The 12,985-nt window shown below is 39.4% G+C and overlaps 2 protein-coding genes across 2 annotated transcripts in view; both read right to left on the reverse strand.

Annotated features, from left to right (window-relative positions):
* commd10 (COMM domain containing 10) overlaps window positions 1–1,068 on the reverse strand; it is a 66,015-nt gene extending 64,947 nt beyond the window's left edge. Inside the window, exon 1 of the mRNA XM_080894729.1 lies at window positions 912–1,068. Coding sequence (XP_080750855.1) covers window positions 912–940 — 29 coding nt within the window. The 5' untranslated portion in view covers window positions 941–1,068. The remainder of the gene's footprint in view (window positions 1–911) is intronic.
* A 995-nt stretch (window positions 1,069–2,063) lies between these two features.
* Window positions 2,064–12,980, reverse strand: ap3s1 (adaptor related protein complex 3 subunit sigma 1). The gene is made up of 6 exons (XM_080894260.1): window positions 12,683–12,980; window positions 8,837–8,928; window positions 7,865–7,976; window positions 7,666–7,737; window positions 6,394–6,501; window positions 2,064–2,813 (listed from the first exon to the last, which is right to left on the reverse strand). The coding sequence occupies exons 1-6, from the start codon at window positions 12,749–12,751 to the stop codon at window positions 2,685–2,687; spliced, it is 582 nt and encodes a 193-aa protein (XP_080750386.1). The 5' UTR covers window positions 12,752–12,980; the 3' UTR covers window positions 2,064–2,684.
* Window positions 12,981–12,985: the final 5 nt, after the last annotated feature.

The raw sequence follows: 12,985 nt of genomic DNA on the forward strand, positions 1-12,985 counted from the left end.
ACTCTTTCAATGTTAATTTATTAGTCGTTATAAACTGCGATACTAATAGACAGGCTGCAGATAAACCAGCCAGGCTATGTCCGTTAGAACCATTTTCTCAGCGATCCTGCTTCACAACCAGATTCAAAACCTGCAAGAAAAATACCCCAAACAGCATAGTAGTGACACCACATCCCCTTATTGCAGGATTCAGGGGTTCAGGCCTTTTTGTTTTGTTTAGGGTTTGTTTTTTTAAATCTATCTTGATCGTAAACTGGCCTTTTCTTTCATCAAAAAGTTTAAAAAATATATTTAAATCTCTTGCAGCTATACTACATATAGTAACAGAAAGTCTAAATGGGTAAAAGTTTTTTTATTCAAATCGATTACATGATATGATTTCAACTGTCTTATTAAGTGGTTTAAAGGCGGCCAATACTTCTGCCCAGTTTCAAGTTATAGTAGTTTTGTTTTTTAAGCATAAGTAACTTTAAGTAACTTGTACAGACTTAACTCTAAATATATCCTTGTGGGATTTTACTTAACCCGGCACCCCAGTAGTATTTTTATTCTACAAAGACACTGCTTAAGTGTCATTAAGTCATTGTGCGCATAAGTTCGACCACTGTACCAAAGTATGACTCGTTTACTCCAGCCCACCAACATACTTGCTAATGTTACCATACCAGACTGAGCAAACGTGTAAGGCTAAAATGGAAGAAGGCGCATTTGTGCAATTCAATCTCACCAAAATGTAAAAAAGATAAATATAGATACCCTTTGCTAACATGTATTAATGCAACAAATTACAATATCGACTTTCGGCATGCCTTCGTATGCTACAGGTAGCTCAGGCTTTGCTACAAGATAAAATGTCGTTACATGTAATTTTTTTTTTTTTTTTTTTTTTTTTTTTACATGGGGGGTCCCACCTTTGTGTTTCTTTTATAATGGAAGTCATTGTAGTCTGCGTCCTTAAAAATAGTGTTTGAAGAATTGAAAAGCGTCAAAGCCACAGCAGCATCCTCACACTGTTGACATTCCGGCTTCCTGTTGTCACAAGACAAGTCATGTGACCGTCAAAGCTGCGCGGAGATGCGCAGTCACGGCAGAGAGTGGATCCGCGCTGGCTGCTGTTAGCCTGCTGGATGGAGGGAAATCATTTACTTGCATTAAAAAAAAAAAAACGAAAACTTACTGCTGACATTTGTCATCATGTCACTTTCTGCAAAGTAAAGTTTCTGTGAGATTTTGTTTTGCGTAAAAACTGCGCACAGTGAATCTCTAGTCACTACGGAATCAGCATTGGACAAATCAGTGCCTGTCCTGCAAGAAAAGCGCTAAGAAAGAAAAAAAAACAAAAAAAAAAACGGCAAAAGCACATAAAATGTATTTTATGCTTTATCTGACATTTACCAGAACAAATTTAGGGCTCTGCTGGGTTTTTTTTTTTTTTTTTGGTTTTTTTTTTTTTTTAAACCTCCCCCTTGCAAATGGACTGTTGTTCTGATAAAAGCCCAAATACAATCATGATAATACGTCATTTTAGTTTACTGGTTTTTGTTTTCTGTTTAACTTGTTTTTAGGCAATAAAGGCGCGACATACTGGATAAGAAGGTTTTTGGGTGAGTTTTGTATGTTTTTGTCCCAAATTTATTTTAAATTGTCCATTGCACTGTTCTTTTTCTCCACCTCCGTGGTTTAAAGTTAAGATTTGATAACCCAAAAATGTTTTATGAGTTGACTTGACAAAAAGTACAGTGGATCTGAGAATTTGTAATAAATGTTAGGCAGCATATTTATTTTAAACATTTAGTTAAATGTAATGTACCACATACATATTTAGCCAAGTATCAGGGGTGATTTGTAGCAGGAGGAACAAGTGTGAAAGGGAAGGTCTAGATGATAGTGAGACTTCTTGTGATAGATGGTTTGGAGACAGTGGCACTGGCAAAAAGACAGGAGGCCGAGCCAGGAGAAACCGGGATAGGGTGAGACGGAGGCAGATAATCCACCATGGTGACTCCCAACAGGAGCAGCTGACATAAGATCTTTATAAAAATGAAGTAAGCCAAGCACACAGGTTTCGTTTTGACGTTTATTATGTTGAAAAAAGAAGAGAAAATAAGTCATATACACACAAAAATTAAGAGCATCATTTGGTAAGACATGGTGAATCTTTGAAAAATACTTTGCATACAAATAAAAGAAAAATCATTTCATATATATTTTTCTGTCACACAGCATATCTTCAACATAATAATCTTCTGTACCCTAAATCTCTCAATACTGTACTAAACTGGTTCCAATTTTGGATTCGAAATATTTTTGCTTTCACTTCTACTTGACTGATTCTCTTAGTCTGGAAAAAAACAAACTCGTAAGACTGCCCCAAAAGGTCACTTCCTGCCACGCAATTCTCTTTCAAGTAAACACTTTAGCCGATTCCAGTGAGCTGAAAGTCATGAGCCAACCTTCAGTGAGGCGTAAGGAATGTACCATTCATAAATAAATACTTACTTTTACTTCAAACTGAGAAAAATAACACAAGAAGAAAGAGAAAGCACACGTACAAGGAGTGTCAGATCACACAGTACCTTGAAGATTTATAGTTTTGATAAAAGTTGGTGAATTGAGGTTGTGGTAAACAGATTGCATCACTGTAAACATTGGCTGACATCTGCAGGTTCGGGATCTCGCTGCCACTATTTGAAGGAGGGTAAATTTGGCACTTTTATGCTGATGTCACCAATGTTGATGTTTCTGGGCATTTCCGGGAGGTTCATGTTCTTTACAGCTGATACGGCACGAGCGGGCGCTCCTGCAATACCGGCCTATACACACACACGCACAAAAAACACACACAAGGAGGGTTGATAAGACAAACCAGTGAAGCAGAAAACATGCCGTTACAGGACGAGACACTGAAAAGTGAACACTCGACACACACAGTGCTAAACAAAGTACTAGACAATCAACTGCTGACAAAATGCAAAAGCACTGACAGCTACTGAGACAGACAACATGTGCAAATGTACATTCAGATGCCTTCATAGCTTCATACGCACATGCATTATTTTTCTTATTTTCTCGAGAATGATTGGATCACAACCAGAGCCAATTATGCGTCAACGGTGAGGACATACTGTACTACACCATTCACTGATTTTGAGCACTACTTCACATTCATCAAATGGACAAAAGGCAGCATTGCTTGGAAAGTGAATCCACCGGACTCTTGAGGACCGATAAGGTTAAAATGGAAGGAGAGAATTGGGTAAAGCAGAAGAATGGATTTTGATATGAAGACGGTAATGATGTTCGGATAGATAGGTGGGTAGATTTCAGAAAATGTACAATGTTTGCTTTAGGAGTAATAGTACAGGTGATACTATACCTCTAGTGAGTTGAATTACCTCTGGGAGCCTACACATGACAGTAGCTAACATTTTTCTGTCTAAATACATATGAACAAAAAAAAAAAAAAAAAAAAAAATAGTGTGTCATTTGCATGTGTGTTGTGTTAACTACTGATGATAGGAAAAGGCTGTAAGCCTACTAGCACTAAACTACAATGGGAGATCTGTTTTCAGTTACAGAGGAGGCACTTCACTCTAACACAATGAATCTCAATGTGAAATTATATAAGAGAAATTGAGCGTTTTTAAAGGGAAGAAACCAGCCAAGTATAGTTTTTATGATCAATAACACAGATCTGAATACTGAATGATTTGATGTTTTTGTCTCAAGTACGAGCAGACATTTGAGAATCAGTGCGGTTAGAGAACCCCCAGCTGAATCTTTGGAAGACAGACCCAAAAATGACCAAACGGATAGAAAACTGCATGATCGCTGCCTCGCTAGAAATGAACACCCTTGTAAATAATTTCAGAGCCTGACACGCAAGGTACGCTTGGAATGGAGATTAATCCACTTCATGTTTCATAAGGTTATTTCAATAGGCTGTTTGTCTTAGGGGGTGTCCCTCCCTCTGCCAGGAGTCAAGGAGACTTGTGTTAGACGGAAAGATAACCGTGTCGTTAATCGAAAGGAATGCTGAGCCAGCAAATTGGCTCGGCATTAACAGTGAAGGATACTTTGTTGCTTTGCAGCAGGTCGCCTGAAGGCCTGCTGTGCAAATCCATTATAGTGGGTTTTTAATAAAGTACTGCGTGACGAACACACACAGAAATAGCAACGCCAGCTTCGTGTCACATAACTGCAGTTTGATTCTGTGCTTCACCTTCAAGCTCCTCCAAAGCTCGCTGTGCATGTGTAAAAACAATGTTTCACTGTTTAAAAAGGGACATTTTTGCTAGAAATGTTCTTGGCTTGGACTTCTATTATTATATTGTTTCTGCTGCGCAACACACAATCCTACAGTAAAGTCTCGAGCCACCCCTCATTTCTTTATATTTTGCTTCCAAGCAAAAATTGGTGTTTAACAATAGTTCTCCGTGCTGCACCTAGATCCCATTTTCCAAATAAAAATAGAACTCAAGACTTTTTAGCGAATAGCCCAGTATACAATCCCAGACAAACTGCACTTTGGTGACCTTTAGAGATACTAGTTGGTTTTACATAGACAAGGTAAAACATTTCTTTGTTTCTATCTATGCAAAGCTAAGTTATCCACCTGCTACATAAAAACCACTCACACATAAAACTTGTATCTTTTTATTTTGTTTTTTTATTAGAAAGACAGCATGCTACTACATCTCTAGACTGCAATTTCAACGACCGCGACCGTTTTTGTTCCTGATTAAGGAGGGAAACATTTTTGGGTCTGCCACGAAAGATTCCTACTGTATGTTAGTGACGTCACTTTACTTCAACATGGAGGGCCATATGAAGAGACTCAAGAGGGTGGGGGGGGGGGGGGGGGGGGTGGTAAACTGCAGTTAAGGTTACAGTACTTGGTTGTAAATTTAGCAGTACCTGTGTCTACCTGTCCTGCCTGGTAGACTGAAAGATAAACGTCTGTAAAGAGAGAGAGAAAGAGAAGAATGGAAAGAACTGGACAGGGTCAGGAAAAAGAGGAATGAGGAATGTTAAAGCAGATTAAAGTAATTACAGTTTATCTCCACAGAAAAAAAGTGATAGGACCTATCATACACCACAACTGTAAACTGTATACTACAATTATGTATAGCTGCGAAATATAGAGATATTACGTGACAAGAACGTGCGTTTTGAAATGCGATTAATATCATAATCGTTCCTTGCCAGTCGTGGAGAAGAACGGCTCGTTCCTCGGTCTCCAGAGACTGACCTATAATAGAACGGTGCCACTTTCAATTAGCATCAGTGTGATAAACGAACTCTGTGGTCTACGATAGGTCCAAGAGGGAAGAGACAGAGCAGCTCAGATGATCGTAGAACAGTAAAAGATCTGCTTACAGAAGGTCAATCGAAAAGGAAGAGTCTGTCTGCTTAAAATCACACAATGCAGCTCAGATTATTAAAAAATATATACACTTTTTAAAAAAAAAGAAAAAAAGGAAATCTACTGTTAGAGCACACAATTAATCAGCCAGTTAAAAACCTGAACATGAAACCCTTCAGTTTGTCAAGGAAGCAAACAAAGTAGAAACAAATTTGTATGACTTTGTGACTTTCGCTGTAAGAGTAAAACAGGATTTCACCAAAACTCTGACTCAATGCTGATACATTACTGCAGCGTGCTGCAAGTACTTTGGAAACAAAGGGCCAAATCATTAGTGCAGTTCGATTTTAGGACTATCAGATGCTACAATCCACATTATTTTGCAAATAAGTGATTTCATAAAATTGTCTCTGGCTGTCTGTCAAATTAAACTTTTCAATTCGTAAAATGAATGTTTCTCTGCTAGCAAAAGCTGTGTGCAAAGCAAAGCAATGTCCTTGCATAGAGCAGTTATCTAAGCAAGGACACTGGCTTGTAGATGCAAGAAAACAAGTCTGAAAAGCATTTACTACAACACGGACAGCGCAGAAACTTCACATTCTCTTCTAAAATAAAGAGCATATAAAGACACAGCCTGGAACCAGCATATTTTCACTACTGTATTTCAAATATAGATGATATGGCTGATTTTATGGTCACTGAATCTGGAGGTGCTTTGGAAAATGGTACAGTTAAGTCTTCATAGAAATGGTAGAAGTGATGACTATGGCTGTATAGTATACTGAGAGATACAGGAGAGAATATGTTGAGTCTTGATCTGAGTTGAGAGCAGTGCAGCAGCAGGAAAAGAGACCAAAAAAAAAAAAAAAGAGCACAAACACTCAAGAGTGGGTAGGGAGCATCCACAAGGTCACTGGAGAATAGCATGCAGGGTGCAGCATACACACATGCCTGCATACTGTATACACCACCTCAGAGTTTGGCGGTAGCATCAAGACATACAGTTGAACTGTCAGGGTCACGCTTACCTCAGACTTCTCCATCTTGTTCTGGGCATCCACCTGCGTGATGATTTCATTCATGTTGGTCTCCAGGACCATCCCACCCATTACCATCTCGGCCAGAATGTTGTGGACCTGAGAGGAATTACCGGTAGACGTGAATCTAATCGTCACGCAAAACTTTTTCCTCATACTGCAGCATTACAGTGCTGTGAGAAAGTCTTGAGACACCCCTTATTCTGTGTATTGTTCTGTATCAACATGACATGTCTCGGCATGGTGTGTGGGCCTGGATAAAGAAATGGGAAAAATCCAACAAAGACCTGACTGATACATCTGGCCCTTCGCCTGATCCATCTACTGTTTGCCAAAGCCTCATCGGAAACAGTCTGAATGCAAGGGTGGCTGCCATGAAGCCATTCATAAGGAAGGAAAATGTGGAGAAAAGACTGACGTATGCCAAACTGCACAAGAACTGGACTAAAAATCAGTGGCAACAGTTCTGATGGAGTGATAAATCCAAATGTGACATTTCTGATTCAATTCTCATCAATATGCACAGAGGTGCAACAGTGAGTGTCAAAAGCCATCTTTAAAACACAGAGGAGGCTCTGTGACGGCTTTGGATCTTGACAAAATTGATGGAATTTTGGACGTAAAAAATCACCATCAAATTTTGAACCACCATGCAAAATCATCTGGAAAGCATTCAAATAAAAGCTTTGGTTGTCCTCCAAGAAGCCTGGAGAATTATTGCTGAAGATTCCTTAAAGAAATTCAAAGAAAGCTTGTCTAAGAGAGTTCAGGTTGTACCAAATATCAATTTTCAAAGCTGTTATTGCCTCACATACTTCATTTCCAAGTTTGCACCCATTTCCCATTTTCTTTGCTAAATATAAAAGTAAAGTATGTGACCTTTCTAAGTGTTTTATTCTTAAAATAACAATGCAGGGATTCTTCTGGTTTTTGTGGCTCCCCCTTAACCAAGTTTAACCAGAACCAAAGCAGGATTGCCTGAATTATCAAACAAAACAATGAGGGTGAATAGACAACATTTGTAGCCAAACTACAGTTCAATCTCAATCGGTCCCCTAAACACTGAATTAACTATATAAGAACAAAAATGCCGCTACACAACATGTTATGGAACAAGGCAGGTTATCAAATTTTGTACCATAACATGAGTCACTAATGGCTACAACTGATTTCTGATTTCATAGGAGGTTGAGGTCGTTCCGAGGCTCAAACAAATGGTATTATAAACATGTTACATCACAAAGAGACAAATGAATTTATTACCTTGTCGACATGGAAAATTAAGTCAAGCTCACAGACGTTCTCAAAGCACTTGTCCAGCGTTTCCACAAATACCTGCAAACAAAATAGAAGAAAGGGCTTGTAGACCTAAAGGAACACAGTCTGCAAGAAAGATCCTGAAAGCACACCGACAACTATGGTGAAAGAGACGGTGGCATTATTGTTTTTCCCAGGCTTTTACCTGGATTAAGTCTAAAATTCCTAGTTCGCTCTCTGAGGAGTCGACACAAAAGACAAAGTACAATGTGGCGTAGTGTCTGTAGATCAGCTTGTAGTCTGATCCTCCAATCAACCTGAAAAACAAGAGGCAAGAAAACATTAGAGAAATTGCTCCTCATGAAATATATAATGAGGCCTGTCAGGCATGCCATAGAAACTACGCTCTACTATACACTTAGATAAGGGAATCTTAATGTATGCTAATCTTTTGAACGTACGCACAAGGTTCACAGGGAGTTTAACACTCAGAGAGAACTCTGAACCCTGAGAATGACCTGATTTAACTAGTATGAAGTAAACACAGATAAAGACGTGAAGAAAAATAACAAGATCTTTTCAGTTATTATGAGTCAGTGTAACGGTAGTACACAACATATACAAGCGTGAAAAGATAGAAACTGGTAGTGGTTATTCAGCCTCTTGCTGGGTTTGATAAGAAATCACAGTTTCTGTTAACAACAGGAAATGTAGGAACTCTCCCTCGGTATTATGCAATTATTAAATAAAATGAGTAAATGAAATTAGTTTTGGGTTGTGGGCTTTTTTATGCGTTTGTTGTGCTCTCCATTCAGTGACTTGATTCTTATTAGGTTTTTTTGCTACGTATATTTTTTCATTACCCTTCAATTTTGCAAAGTGTAATGAGACAAAAAAAAATATGCAAGAGCAACTGCGAGCAGTGGTGTTTCACAGCTCCACGCCTAGTTCCTCATTCATGAATGTTAAATGAAGATCAAACGAACACCGTTGCTATTGATTGCCATTCATACAGCCCTCCGAGCTTTCCTTTGGAGAGTGAAATTAAGTCCTGTAATGTTGCGTCAAAGTCAATTATCTTCTGGAGTAGATTACTTCCACTAAAGCCTGCTTCTTTAGCATTTAGACACAGTCGCGTATGCACAAACAGGCTCAACCGAGCAACCTCATAACTTACATTCCTCCTTCGAGGAAATTGCAGACATTCTCATCTCTTTTTGAGACCAAGTGGAAGGTTTCCCTGATGATCTGTTGCTCTGTGTCTTCATTCTGGAGGACGAATTAGGAAACAACAGGCTGTTAAACACAGCGACAGTAAACAACGTGATGTTTGCCCACTTAATTGCTTCCAGTGAGCCAGTTCATTACTATTAGCCAGAAGACTGGTCTGACAGGATATTAATGGTTCCTCTCACCTCTCCCTTTTTGTTTTTTTATTAAATACGTGTATTCCTAAGTAGCTAAAAATAAAAGATTTATATAACAAACACATTTTTCAAAATCAAATATACAATACCCAGAGGTCACAGAGGCTCTTACTAAACCATGTCAGGGAGGCTTATCTCTGCAAAGAGATGAGATTATGTTCAAAGCATTCAATATCCTTAGGCATGTTTGAATGAATAAGGGTACAAAATCTTCTTCATCAGATTGTTCTGTCTTTTAAATCATATTGAGGGCTCACAGAAAGGATCTAAAAAGACAGTCTCTGCGCTGTCAATACAAGCTCAACAACCTTGCTAAAAATCTGCTTTACTGCAACTCTAACAATGACACAGTCTCACCAAAGGGTGCTAACGTCCTCTCTGGATCTTTAACAGTTCAGTGAGTAAAGGGAGAGCAGAGGGTGACCAGTATGCAGCTGGCTAAAAATCAGTCATGTGATGTGCAGCATGGGACTTAATGATACAGTCACAAAGCAGAGCAGAGCAGTGAGCCTATTGCAGAAACAGCAGCAGCTTTTAAACATGTCAGAGTTTGAGAGTTTCCCCATCTGGTTACATGAACCTGCAAATCTATTTGAAATTCTGGAGGTTCACAAGCAGCAACACAGTATAAGTTACATTTAAGGACCAACAGGAGGCTAAATAAATAACACGATAATATATGTTAGCATATTTCATGTGGTAGCCAAACATACCAGAAACCCTAAGATTATAGAAGGAGATTTTTAATTACTAGTATTCAAATTTTAAACCGTTAAAAATATTACCAGGTGAAGCGATTTTCCCGTTACGATACCGAGAAAATCGTTATCAATAACGGCCACCAGAAAATATCTGAGCCCTACTCACCTTTTTCAATCCCCCTCCACCTGAGGACTAACCAGTTATGGTGAAACCACACCCACTGTAACAATTGTTGGAAATTGATATCACCATGGTGACAAATGCAAGTCAAAACAATGATCAAAACTACATATGATGGTCCCTATACAGCATTTTCCATTATGCAGTAGTTAGTATGCCAACGGGGGGCCAAAGAAGGTCAGCCAATGAGCCTGTGACACAGGACATGGCTGCCTAAGGCTCACTGATGTACAAAGAGTGCAAAAAAGATCTACTACAGCACAAGATGCTGACAACCCTAATGCTGCCTGTCATAGAAAGTTGAACCTTTATTTGTATGGGGCCTGTGTAGCCACAGACCACCACAGAAACCACCAGCAATGAGATCAGAACAGAACAGTGTAAAAAGGAGAACTGGTCTGAACATTTACACCACATGTGCCATCAGGTCTGTGTTGCATTATTTACCTGTGGAAAGAAGGCAGCCAGTTGCACTATAGGAACTGGCTTGCCAGCATAGCCATTGTGTTATACTCTGTGCAACATCCAACTGGGAAACGGTGGCTGGCAGTTATGTTTATGCTACATTAACAGATAGCGTATATCCTTTCACTGCAACAGTTTTCACTGATGCAGATGTGTTATTCAGCAGAATAATGTGCTCAGCAACACTGCAAAAAATAACTCTGGAATGGGAATATGACAGAGGTCAGCGTCACTGTGCTTGATAGCACAGGACACCTTCAGAGCTGTTTTGGAGGTCAGAGCTGTTTTGACAGCCTGGACGAAGGGGAGCTACAAAATATTAGGCAGGTGGTTTTAATGGTGCAGCTTTCACAGTGCATGTTCATCCACCAGCCTCCACTCATGGGTCTGCACATCTCTCCTAAAGCATGTTTTAGCACATTGTTACTTTAACACGAGAACCACGACGTCCTCATCAAAAAAAATAAATCATAAAATAAGCAAAGCAACTTTTTTGTAAAAGCAGTAGCACAAAAAAAAAGTCTATACTGCTACGTAAAAGTTATGGCTTACTTACTGATGATGAATGAATTATATATAGGGAGAATTTTTATGTGCACATATTTCTCCCTCCTCTCAAACTGGACACATGCTTTGGGTTTATGTCTGAGCCAGCAGGCTGGCTTTAACAACCAGAACAACGCCTCTTCAGCTCTGCCACTCAACGCAGACACACACACACACACACATATAAGGCACAGCCACACTAAGACAAACAACATACCGAGGCTTAACAATAAACTCTTATCAATTAACCGAGTCCTAAAGATAGTTTTCACAGTCAGTCGGATGTGTGAAATTGTATATGCAGCCAGCCTGTAAGCCGACACCTCAACTGGTAACATAACAGATGGCATCTACATGGACTACTTCTAATCCAATCAATTTGTGTTTACCCTCCTGAAATACAAACGCATTAATGTCCATCTCAATAAATAATTATGCAACATGGAAAATGAATCTGAACAAATATTTATATGGTTAAATTCATTTGCTGCTTTCTATTTTGAAACCCCTTTTAGAGATTCTGCTTTCTAAAAATGATGCATACATAATGATGAATACATAAAACAAAGAAAAGCGCCATATCAGCAGACTGGAGGATCTGTAATGAGGATGCCAGACTGACTAATCAATCAAATTACCACTTGGTATATACTTATGTTTTTAAATACAGACTGCTGGGTGATGCCCATCATCTGTTTTCTTAAATCGAATCTTTTCGGGATGTTGTTCTACCCTAAAAACATTCAGTTATCTAGACTGAGATCAAATCGGAAATCTGCATTTATGAGTTCCAGCTGAATCCATCTCCAGTGCTTCTAAATCCACTATTGAACAGCGCAACGAAACTCACATGTGAAAAGCAGGTGCTTGGAAAGTGTGCAGAATTTTTAAGCAGGTTCAACTTTTTTCTGGCAATTCATCTGTTAATCAACTTTTGTTTGTGTGTGTCCCCAATTTGTCCCCAAGAGTTCATTCAGGGAGCTGGACCAACGCATGTGCAACCTTGTTATTGTGATACCTACATAAAAAGAAGGCGGCCGTCTTGAGGTATAAATCCAATTATAAGACCAAGCCAGCACAGCTCACACAGCAAATGACATTACATAACCTGGCATTTGTTCCCTGTAGCTTTTTAAACAGAGCAGGTAGCCTGCTTTAGTGATGCCAACTTACAGGCAATAATCTCATGGCATCAGTGATGGTGATGGGATGGACTGAGCACGAGTCACTCACAAGGGCCACAGCTATTACAGTCATGTGACACAACCAGTAAACCTGCTTCGGGCTGTGCATCACACAGACTGTATATAGGCTGCATGAGATTAGATTTAATAAGCTAAGTGAATAAAACGGAGCTCACTCCTGTTCACGCAGCCTCAGCGGGAATGTGATAGCCTCGCTTCGGCTTGCACACGTTTAATTATTCATATTTTTAAAGGCCAGCGTGGATCAGAGTGGCATCTTATAGCCTACATCAGTTTGAAACAACTGCACATTATTGAAGTACCCACAGCTTCCCATTCAAACAGTGTGCAGCACAGTGTCATTAATGCTGACAGTGATTGAATTTTTTTAAAAGTGTCCTCAGCACAGCTGTACAGCTTGTGATATTTTTTTTAAATTAACCGTTTCCACGTTGACCCGTGAATCTTACATATGTGCAGCAAATAAATGAAAAATATTAAGAAGAAATTTTCACTCACATAATGTTCGTAGAATTTAGAAAGCCTTGGTTTGCCGTGGTTGTTGAATATTAAAATGGCTTTTATCATGATTGTAGCGGATCAGAATGAGGCGGGGAAGAGAAAGGGATCAGTCTGCGAAAGACTGGTGTCCGTCAGCTCCGGTGAACCCAGATCTGAGCGGGATTCACGGCTAAAGCCCGTCTCGATTTAAGGTTAGTAAACGGGATAGCTTCGAGCTACACTCTGCTACTCCTTCATCGTCTCTTTACGGAAATATTCCACGTCAAGGACCAGTCATGCTCTCCTCCTCCTGCTACAGCA

Source organism: Rhamphochromis sp. 'chilingali' (genome assembly GCF_963969265.1).
Source record: "Rhamphochromis sp. 'chilingali' genome assembly, chromosome: 10".
NCBI classification, from domain to species: Eukaryota; Metazoa; Chordata; class Actinopteri; order Cichliformes; family Cichlidae; genus Rhamphochromis; species Rhamphochromis sp. 'chilingali'.

What these genes read in the sequence shown, in the direction of transcription:
- ap3s1 (XM_080894260.1), bottom strand. Translation starts at nt 12,751, where the DNA reads ATGATAAAAGCCATTTTAATATTCAACAACCACGGCAAACCAAGGCTT. An exon ending in AATTTCCTCGAAGGAGGAAT is followed by an intron (nt 7,977 to 8,836) that starts GTAAGTTATGAG and finishes CTTGTTTTTCAG; the next exon opens with GTTGATTGGAGGATCAGACT. An exon ending in GAATTTTAGACTTAATCCAG is followed by an intron (nt 7,738 to 7,864) that starts GTAAAAGCCTGG and finishes TTTTGTTTGCAG; the next exon opens with GTATTTGTGGAAACGCTGGA.